At 33.9% G+C, this 11,339-nt stretch overlaps 1 protein-coding gene across 1 annotated transcript; it reads left to right on the top strand.

Moving 5' to 3' along the window:
- The first annotated feature begins 265 nt into the window (after positions 1 to 265).
- On the top strand, positions 266 to 11,110 carry LOC115443719 (venom serine carboxypeptidase). Its single transcript, XM_030169245.2, has 8 exons — positions 266 to 567; positions 1,359 to 1,681; positions 3,260 to 3,378; positions 5,415 to 5,582; positions 7,191 to 7,358; positions 7,908 to 8,167; positions 9,956 to 10,090; positions 10,903 to 11,110. Exons 1-8 carry the CDS (start codon positions 485 to 487, stop codon positions 11,024 to 11,026), a joined length of 1,380 nt encoding a protein of 459 aa, XP_030025105.1. The 5' UTR covers positions 266 to 484; the 3' UTR covers positions 11,027 to 11,110.
- The last annotated feature ends 229 nt before the right edge of the window (positions 11,111 to 11,339 follow it).

Genomic DNA, 11,339 nt, shown 5'->3' with positions numbered 1-11,339 from the left:
TCACAAATCATATTTTGGCAGTTAGCTGATTCATACTCTACGTTGACTCTTTGTACTCAAATAATATAATAATAGAATCTATATCTAGTTCTAAGACGGACCATTTACTTATTTATAATGTATTCATTTATTAGTTAACAATAAAAAAATCTCGCCGCACCGTACAAGTGGCGACTGTCGGTCATTCGGCTGATGCGCTACGGCCAGGCGGGAGTTCTTCGAGTCTTAGTAAATCAAGTTGACACATCTCTACCTTATAGACTTACGATTGCAGTTAGGGAGTGGACACATGTTTACTTAAATGGATAAATAAACATTATTATCACAACTCGTATAGACAGTTATTAGTAATGGACTTTAAACAATAAAATTTAAATAAGAATCAAGGTATCGTTTATCGACCATCAGTCAAAGAACAAAACATAATAAATACTTCACACTACGTATCTAATTGATTGTTTTTGAACATACGTGTAGTAACTAAATGAATTTTGTTTCATTATATAATGTGATTTCTGATACGACAGTCATGAAGAATATTTTAGCGGGATTGTCGATTTTATTATGGTTAGTGGTTTTGATTTTACATTTTTTTATGGTAAAGTGAGGGGTATGCAGTGCACTTAATGGTACGTACAGTCCAGTCAAAAACTTTTCTAAGGAGGCGTTGCGTTCCTTAATGGCATCTAGGATTACAATGGTCAAGTGGACTGGATGAATCAGCGCCTTTCACGGGCTTTTCACCATCGAATACTAAGCCGACCAGCTAAGTATTTAAAAATGATAAAAAGTGTTAATTAATAAAAATAAATAAATTAATAGATTTGAACCCCCAACGCACTCCCTTATAATTATTAAATACCGCGTCTTATTGTTAAATCTTAAAAGTTCAAATTTGTATCGCGAGATTGTATGATACTTTTAATATTTTATTAATTCTAAATGGCATTTATTTCAACAAATCACATAAAAGGTAACCATTTTCAAGAGATGTAACTGTTTGAGGTTAATATTTCATAAATTAAAATTAGGATTCCCTTATCAATAATTCATTGATCGTAGTATTTTGAAAACAAAATTAACTTGGTGACAGGATTTAATGTAGCGTGCCATCGAAGTTGAAGGTCTCCGTACATTCGGATGACGTGTTTTTCTCAGCGGTAATCTATGAGGTTCCCACGATCTTGTTCTTTACATAAATGTTTTTTTATGTAAAGCAGGCAACCGAACCGTACTAACTGATAGTAAGCGAGAACTGTTTCTATCCATCTAGTAACGACGCAAAAATACTAAATACTTAGTCTTCTTTTTATGCTATTTGCTAACAATCTTACCTTTTTTTTATACTAATATTTAAGGTCTATATTGCATACTGGGTATGCTGATACCAGTGGATGCAAAGGTTGCCTGATTCTCACTCCGTTTATCAAAAATGGAAGCGCCAGTGAAGCCAGAAAGCTATCACAAATAGATGATAAAAATTACTATGGAATAATTAGCCACACTGGCTTTATTACTGTGAAGGAGACATACAATTCCAATCTATTCTTTTGGTTCTTCCCGCATCAGTTTGGACTGGCGATGGTGCCATGGATTATCTGGTTGCAAGGCGGTCCAGGATTTTCCTCTCTAGTGGGACTCTTCGACATGTTTGGGCCAATTAAAATTGAAGACGGAACAGGTACAGTTTTTATTACACCTATTACACATAGAATCGTTTATGCCTTCGAAGGATGAGTCACTACGGAGATGTTATACCTTGAATATACAATAAGCTTGCAAATTAATGCTGTACTGATACCTAAATACAATAGCGAATTACAAATTTAAAATTTTAGCTGTGTCTAGGATTGCAAACATTTATTTGCCTAGTCTCTTACTGGCTTCATGCTTGCATTGGTAATCGTAGAGACATAGCGTTGTTAGGGCTGCTGAGGCGGTCAGGTCAAGATACTTTTAGGGAGCGGAAAATTGTCTATAATAACAGTTTTATAAAATTGGAACTATGTCCTATATTTTGATGTTTTGTCGTATGTCTCAGTAGGAGCAGCGCGTTTTTTTTTGTGTGTGTTTATTACTCTCCTCCGGCGTCTAGGAGCAGAAAATGTTGGTTCCGCCCCGGGTAACCTCGCTACACCACTGGGTAACCGTGATGTTATGAGTACATATCCGGGTCATATGCTTTAATAAAAAAATATATTTTTCAAGTTTAAGAAATTATTTAAATTTCACAGGATTGAAACTACTTCATGTTTCATAAATTGGCAATGAGCTACTTAATCGTAGGCTAAATATTGTTCAGCAATTCTTGGGACACCTTTCATATATACGTGAGCTTAAGTATGTATATATGAAAAGGATTGTAAATGTATAATTAGAAAACGTTATATTATTTTTTTTTACCGGAATTGGTATAATTTGTAGCATAACTTATCAAATATCCAATTTGAACGGAATATAATTTATGTATTTATAATTTCGAGTCTAAGTTTCCGCATTACAAGCAACTCTGTCATAATTTTAGGACTCGAAATACAAGAACATATTGTATACTTACTTATAATGATACCAGCACTAAATTATATACTGATTCGCTAAGTACCTCTAAGCTTTCTCAGTAGTCTGAGGGAGCTTTGAATCTTAGTCCACTATGCTAACCTAGATTAGATTGTTAGACTTCTCATACGACCTTCATAGTTGTTAGGGAGACTTTATTGGATGTGTCTATAGAAAAAAAAAACACAAAATTACTAGAAACGGCACCACATCAGAACATGATTACTTGGTGTTGGGATTTGATATGTAGCAGCAAATTAAAAAGTATCGGTGTCTAGTAATCAACTAGACATAGTATAGGTACATTATATTACATATGTATATTAGAACACTACTAGCTACCGAAAAACTGCCGTTACAAAATAGATCATACCTAATGCTCTTTTTTTATTTGGTTCACAACTTGAAATATACACATATCTTATTCTTAATAATAATAATTCAATTACAAACATTTTGGTGTAATTCCTAAAAATATTATACAACACGCAATCAAGCAATTATTATGAACATTTAAAAAATAATAAAAAAAAATACTGAAACTACAAATTCTTTAAAAGGTTTACCCGAGGAAAATGGCACATAATTCTGACACGTAATGTAATAAAATTTTTGCGCGACAAGTTCCCATGACAGTCTAATTAAATCAAATTAACGCAAGTCGTTGCTCTTTCTAATTATAGTTTTAATGATCTTTTTATAGTAAAATTGCGGAACGTGACGTGGGCAAGCGATTATTCCCTGTTGTTCATTGACAACCCTGTTGGAGCTGGATTTAGTTTTACAGAAGATGAGCGAGGATATGTCAACAACGAAGATGATGTAAGTAATTAGATTATAGATATAGCACGGGTGGAACTAAGAGCTGATATAAATTGCCACGTCATGAGTATTGTCAAACATGCACACACTCACGCCTTTATTGAAGGCGTGGGCAGGATGTAGCCTGTATACCCACTTTTCGCCATGTAATTCCCATAATGCGATCGGCGGCGAACCTATCGCCATATCTGGCACAGAACCTGATTCCCCGCTGATACTGAGAAGAAAAACCCAATATGTCTAACCTGGAATTCGAACCTGAGACCTCATAACGGAATAAGTACCGCGCACGCGATACCACTACCCATCGAATCTGTCAAATTATTGTCGGGGTTACAGTTAATTTGAGCCTCACCATTATAGGATATCGACCAACGAGCGACGTCCGTAGATATGCCTCCATCTTCTCGCATTGTCGCGATTATTCGTAATCTTTTTCACCGGCCTAAAATTAATTCATCAAGAGAATAATCTTTTAAAATGCTTTGACGCGAGCTAAGCTGTGACAAAAAACTAGCTATAACTGTAGCGTACGGTCTTGTCTAATTTAGAAGCATTATCAAAACAGGAATGCATGCAAATTGTAAAGAAAATACATTTTTATTGCAATATATTAATATTCATCAATAGAAATTACTGCTACTTAAAGTAAGATAACACTGAAGAGTTGTAAAAATAAATGTAACTATTAGATACGTAGCTGGAGATGGACTAGCGATTATTATTTATTATAATATGTCTAATATTGTTATAGTATAATCTATGGAGTATATAAATGGAAATTTTGCTCAATATTTATGCAATGTTGGCTATAAAACTATAAATTAAAATATAAAGTCGTGTGAATGCTCTTCAAACTAACGGTACATACTCCTATTTGAAGAATTCAACGGTGCTTGAATATATTTTACATTTAACACAATATTTCACATAATAAACTAAGATATTTTTTTTATTTTTCATTAATAAACATTTAATACAAGGGACTCATTAAAATATGGCGATTATCATTTGTACTGCAATTTATTTTAAAAAGTATTCTAAATACATTATTCTATTCTTGAATACTCGACTCGATCTGATATCTATTTTTGGAATTGATTCGTTTACGAGCTAATGCCATTATTATGGGCAACACTAGCCGGATAATAAAAAAAAATACTATCTCATAAATAAAATGCACCTGTCAAATTTCTAACCGAATTTTAAACATTATGCGGAGGCCAAAGCTAGTTTTTTTTTAAATCAATAACAATCATAGTGCTCTTTTCGATTTCCAAATATATATTTTAAATTATAAATATCTCTAAGGCCAGGACTTAATATCACTTGTAACTCTGGGAAGATAGTAAAATTTTATGACGCATCGCATTATTAATGATAATAACAGGAGACCAGTACCAGATACGCAAATGTAACCAGTTTAGAAAACTCATGCATTAACAAGTCCTTTAATGGAAGGTCGATGGTTCATATACGGGATATCATCGTCCTATAATTGTTATGCATGTTTGGGTATGCTTTTAATTACCGTTACAACTAAAACTAATAATACCTGTGCTCTCACTTCGAATACCGACCTGATTTTTGATGCCTATAGTGTTATAAAAGATAAACGTGCTTTTTCCACAAATTTATCAGATAGGAGTATAAAATTAAAATAATTTATTGATCATATTATAAATATTCACACCAACAAATACCTCAAAAGACAAGTCAATACAAAAGAGAAGCATAAAAACATGTATTATTTTTTGCATCGTGTTATTGAACTATCACTTATACATTACTAGCTTTTGCTCGCAGTTTCGCCTGCGTGCCGAGTTTTTTTGAGATAAAAGTCCCGCTACATGTTTTCCCGTCATAATGAGCGGACTGTGTTCTTTCCAGGGTCTCAAACTATCTCCATATTATGTTTTTTTTTTTAATGTTTGGTAATTATTGAGTTTATTGCATTCAGACCAACAGACAGACAGACGCAGTGGGGGAGTTTGTTTTATAATATAATTATAATACTCGAATATTATATATTTCAGGTTGGCGAACAATTATTAGAATTTATTCAGCAATTTCTAGAAATGTTTCCGGAATTAAGAACAGCTCCGTTGTTCATAACTGGAGAATCTTATGGTGGAAAGTACGTTCCAGCATTCGGTATCCAGATACAAAGGCATAAGACTGATCGTCATCCAATTAATTTGAAGGTAACGGAGCATCATTCCGTTCTAAACGATGTGTGGTATACCCTCGTAACCTTTGCGAATTCATAGATTGAGATGATTTATTGACAATTTTGGTGAGAACCAATTCGTTACTTAATAGTTTTTTTTATTATTCTAGTTTATGTTTAAAAATTTATGAATTGGCTAAAACTATTTCTAAAAAGTCTTTTCGTATTCTTAATACAAACTGTGGTTAGTAATGTAACGGGCCATACGATTTCTCAACATTATATCCTAGAACTTGGATGCCTTTGTTTACGGCTTGCGAGAATTCACAAAAGTATAGAGGTATTGAAACAAATTGTTAAAATTAATACTTTGCCTATGACATTATTTTAGTACCCTAACTGTTGTGGTGTTATATATGTGTATAGGTAATAAATTTGTTTATGGAAAGCTATATTAGCAAACAATTCATCGTAACTTCATTTGATTTGCCTTAAACTTTGAAATTGAGGAAAAAAAATTGTCAAATTAAAATTACGCTCTCGTACGAATTTGTAGGTGAAACATGAGTTGCATCGATGTTAAGTTTGTCGATGATGCAGGAATGCCTAGATTTTTGTTATCCTGGTAACATTAGTCACTGTCGTATATTCGTCAGTAAGATGATCTACAGTGAAAAACGGTTATACCGAAATTAAAGGGACGTGGGCAGGTCTGCAAACAAAATGGCAATAATTAATACAAAAAGTTTATTGTGAACTCTATGCACACTCATCAGTCGTTAAAACATGCGAGGTCTAAATACGACAAATCGCGTAAAAAATTAAAAAAATCGCAGTTAATAATAAAATAAAACCTTCTTATATAATTTTGGCTTCTTACATTATAAAAATGATCAAAATAATATTAAGGATTAAAGGTAAAATGCGACAATTGGTTGTTACAGATATTCGTCGCTTTAACCTATATATAGCTTTATCCGATGTCATATTTTGGGGCTTATTTACATAGCTTTTTCTATATAACTTGGGGCTGAACATCGCCATTTGGTCGTTATAACGGGTACGTCGTTGTAACCTATATAGGTTACAACGATATTAAATGATATCATCATAGGCGGTATCTACTGTATGTCCATTAGGTTTGTAATGTCTCATTGTAGTAGGTAACCTAATAGCAGTATTCAATATTTCTTAATAATATGTACATTGTGAATACAAAATTAGACTGCATAAAGTTACAATGTGGCAGTTGTTTTTCCACATTATAGCAGTTGTTTTTCCAGATTAATATCTTGATTTATGCGATGAAATTTCTTTACTAGTTTTTAAAATAATTTTAATATTTAAACCTAAAAAATCTTTTTTTTTTTTATAAAAACGTGGCTTACTGAATACCGTAGGGTGAGTTTTTGTCGCCAGAGGTGGACCTAAAAACGGCCGCACCCAGACGCCGAGATAAAAAAAAAACGGTAAAATAACAAAAGTGACATAATATCACAACATATGTAAACTATTTTTTTAAAGCTTTAAATTTTTTATATTTTGTCAGCACCTTAAAATAGCCGCTCGGGTCGAACCTCTCTGGTGCCCCAACTACGCTTCACCACTAACACCATAACTGATACAATTGTTTATTTTATAGGGTTTGGCAATAGGCAACGGTTTGATAGACCCTAGATCTATGATGCACTACAGTGATCTGGTCAATGTTATTGGTATCTTAGACGATTCCCATATTGAGCGTTTGAGGGTTATGGAGGAGAATGTTGTCAAACTTATCGATGAAGTGAGAATGGTTGACGCAGCTAATGTAAGTGACTGTATTTGAAATTCGAATTTTAAAATATATTTTTTATGCTTATTGTTAATTCGAAGTTTAAAAAATAAAGTTAAATTTGAATTTTCAAACGAACTTATTTACTGACTACGTACGTGAATCTAAAGCACTGATCTATTAAGGCGATACCTCAAGGTCCATTTTCATACATTTTGTTTCACCTTTAATCTGGGTAACTAAACAAGTATTGGCAAGTAAAGAATTTAAATTCACGTCTAGTTAGTGATTAGTTCTCGCAGTTGAAAGAAAAACGTAAAAATAATTAATAATCATGGATATTTCTGCCTTTAAAATTTCGTCATATTAAATTTTAAAGGCCGAAATATCCATGATTAATAGTTACCCAGATTAAAGATGAAACAAAATGTATGAAAATGGACCTTGAGGTATCGCCTTAAGTAAGCCAAAGTAGTAGCCCTAAGTAATTGTCATCGAAGTCTAGATTTATTTAGAAGCACTTACTTTTGATACAATATATCAAATTTTAGCTGTCTATAAGTATACGGTACTAATTTTTTACAGAAATTCAATGAAACAATAGAATTTATTAAAAAGAACAGCGGTATTAGCGTGTATAATTTCAACCGGAATCCCTCAAACGGGCTGCCGAGTTTCGAATCCTACATAAACAGGCCTGATGTGAGGGATGTCATACACGTTGGAAACGCATCTTTTAATTACAACAACCAGGTGGTGTATAAAAAAATGTTGCCTGATATTATGAACAGTACAAAACCGTTTATTCAAGAGTTGTTGGAACATTATGGAGTTATGAGTTACAGGTAAGATAGGGGAAAAGGTTTTTACAATCATGTTTTTTTGTTGTATGCAGTAATGTGACCCCATTGCACCTGATAGTAAGTGGAGTGGAGTCCAATAGAGTGTCGACTGACGAGGGATGATTGCCTCTCAGCAGTCGACACAATTATGCCGGCCTGTCGGAACTGGATACACAGGCTGATCCAGTAACGCGACACACTTACGTGGGTCACTATGGCGGGTTGTAACACCTTGTGTACGATAGTCGCTATCCGAGCGGATATAAAATATAACCTACCACCAGCAAAAATGGACAAAACTTGGTACACACACATCATACATTATACCTAAAGAAGTAAGATGTTCCTTTTCGCCATGTGTGTTCCGTGATCCGTCCGAATGAGGTTATGTACTATCGATGTATAAGGCACATTTTCCAAATAACGGGCTGAAGTTTAACAAAAAAAATTGCTTTGTCTGACTCGGGACCTCAAAGAACTATCGTAGCGCGTTAGCATTACCACCGACGCAGTTAAGTCTTAGAAAAATTGTTGATAAAGTTAGTATGCATGTCCCTCATCAGATTTTACAAATAAGAAAAATTGCCAAAATCCTTTTTTATTGGCGCTCATTTTATATAAGAAATCCTTTTGCAAGATCTCATATGCATCGATTTAAAAGGTGTGTTGTTTACTAAATATGTAGATATTGTATACAGTAGTTAGTGAAAAATATTACTTCACACAATTTAATTGAATACCACATTACGATATCAATGTTTTGAATGTCCTTTTATACTAAAGTCGGCTCTACTTTAATAATATTGCTAGATTTGTTAGGCATTATTTTAGTTACCTAAATTGAGTTCTCATTTGAACAAGACGATTAACCGCAGACAAATTAAATTGGTTAAGGCTATAAACGTTTACTAGCAATAAATTAAGAGATTTATTTGGTTCATGTATGCGAATCGGTCGATTTGATTGTAGACCCAGCAGTCCTGTGTGCATACCAATCGATTAGTTCTCATGCTCATAGATCTTACTAATTTATCTATTTAATTAGTATAGTAAATTGGTTGATAACTTTAAAAAAATATTTTATATCATTTTTAATTTTCCCAGCAATATGTTTTGGGGGAAAAGACAGGCTATCTTGATTATAATTAGGAGACTACAATTTGAGTCGGGCGTTGTTACACGATATACCTGGAATGGGTCCGTTATAGGGGGGTTTAGGTTGGATAGACACTGGGACGAACCCGCGCAACTGTCTTTATAGTATCGATAGGTTTTCTGCAGCAGAAAAGGCATGCGGCCGGCAATTAAAACTAGTCACTTGCGTTTTGGGAATATGCTTGATGAGGGGCAGCGACCTCGATACCACTTTGAAATGAAATGAGTATGTACATATAGAAATAATTAATTAGGACTTTCAAGGCAAGCAAATTTAATTTTAATAGTGAATATGTGCCTGCCATGCAAATAACTGATTTAAAAGTGAATTCTGTGCCTATCCCCAAACAATAGCAACGTCACACAAAACTAATTCGACTATACTTACTTAATACCACATAAAACCTAAATACATAATGAAATGAGAAGCAGTCGATTTCGATTTTCGGTTGAATATCTATTTCGGGGTACTTAAAAATTAATCATATATAACTATAAGATATATTCGTATATAGCGGGCCGTTTCCAACAAGTCGATCTGGAAATCTTTGGGGGAAGACCAGGTTCAGCAGTGGATATCCCAAGGCTGATGATGATTGCTATAAATTGGAATATAATTCATTTATATATTTGTAGTGGACAATTGGACATCATTGTGGCGTATAGTTTATCGAAACACACATACAAACTACTGGAGTGGTCTGGACGGCAGGAATATGAACGAGCTCCTCGAAAGCGGTTACGGAGGTTTATCAATGGAACTATTGTGGGGTAAGTTATATTTTAACGCCAGTATTAATAAAAGTTATTTATCCAAGGACGGAGCATTGCTTTGACAACAAGTCTGTTTCTCAGTGCTGACGGCATGGCAGCCTTCGCAGTGCGTAGACATAGGGCCGCTGTGATTGGCTAATATTCAGATACAACTTTAATCTAGTTGGCTGTCAGATAAACAAAGCTGAACAAACAGCAAGCTGTCAGATGAACAAAGCTGAGAAACAGATTTGTTATCACAGCAATGCTCCTATTTTGTATGTATGTACTTATTGCAAAAGATGAAATCCCTTACTATTGATGAGTTTATTTGGTTCACTAATGCGTAATTGTTATTTATATAAATTATTAAATAGGTGAAAATTGTGATGACGGCCATTGTCTGCATTTCCGATGACAGACGCTGTAGTGATGTAACAGCTCCGTCCTTAGATAAATAACGTCTATGAATAATGGGATTAGGCTATAATCGCAAGGAGTTGGTTCTATCGTCTCCTTGATGGTTACAATGTCGACTAGCGATTTCATAGTAAGTGTTCAAGCAAAATTATTGATATCGGCGACAGTAAAATTGTCAAAAAATTTAGACTACGTTCAAAAGACGTGTAATATTACTTTGAATCTTATTTACCTTTAAAGCAAGTGATAATTCTCGAAAAATACTCAGATTACCTTAAGTCAGAGATGAGTGCCCTTGGATTTTGAATATGCCAACATTCGTCCCGGGAGTCTGATGTTTCACTTCCAACTATACGGTTGCCGCTACAGATTATTAACTATTTATTAATTGAATGGTATCTTATTTTCAGGTATAAAAAGAGTGGAGGGAATTTTACGGAGGTACTCGTCCGCAATGCCGGTCACATGGTGCCCGTCGATCAGCCGGAGGTCGCAAAATTCATCATAGATCGTTTCATCGACGAATATAAATAAATATAAACCTAACATAATCATTAAATAAGAAAACAGAAGCACAATGAATACAATACTGTCGTGCTAAAGTCAAAAGCGGTATCTCAAAAAAAATCACAATCTTGATTTTTGTGTCGTCAGATAGCTTAAAGATATACCCATCGAATGAACTTACCTAAATAACGGTATCTTGTTTAGAACTTGTAAAAAAAAACTCAAAAGAGTTTCTCTATCTCAGTTTTACATACAAAACTATAAAACTATGTTTACAAAACTTCGATTATCTTTTGCGCTTAGCATGGCAGAATAGGTATTTGACTTAAGTATATTTATT

This window comes from Manduca sexta, chromosome 23 (assembly GCF_014839805.1).
Source record: "Manduca sexta isolate Smith_Timp_Sample1 chromosome 23, JHU_Msex_v1.0, whole genome shotgun sequence".
Classification (NCBI taxonomy): Eukaryota; Metazoa; Arthropoda; class Insecta; order Lepidoptera; family Sphingidae; genus Manduca; species Manduca sexta.
This window is presented reverse-complemented; position numbering and strand designations above follow the sequence as displayed.

Coding starts and splice junctions, on each gene's coding strand:
- LOC115443719 (XM_030169245.2), top strand. CDS start 485: ATGAATTTTGTTTCATTATATAATGTGATTTCTGATACGACAGTCATG. Junction 3,379..5,414: donor ATGTCAACAACGAAGATGAT/GTAAGTAATTAG, acceptor TATATATTTCAG/GTTGGCGAACAATTATTAGA. Junction 7,359..7,907: donor GAATGGTTGACGCAGCTAAT/GTAAGTGACTGT, acceptor AATTTTTTACAG/AAATTCAATGAAACAATAGA.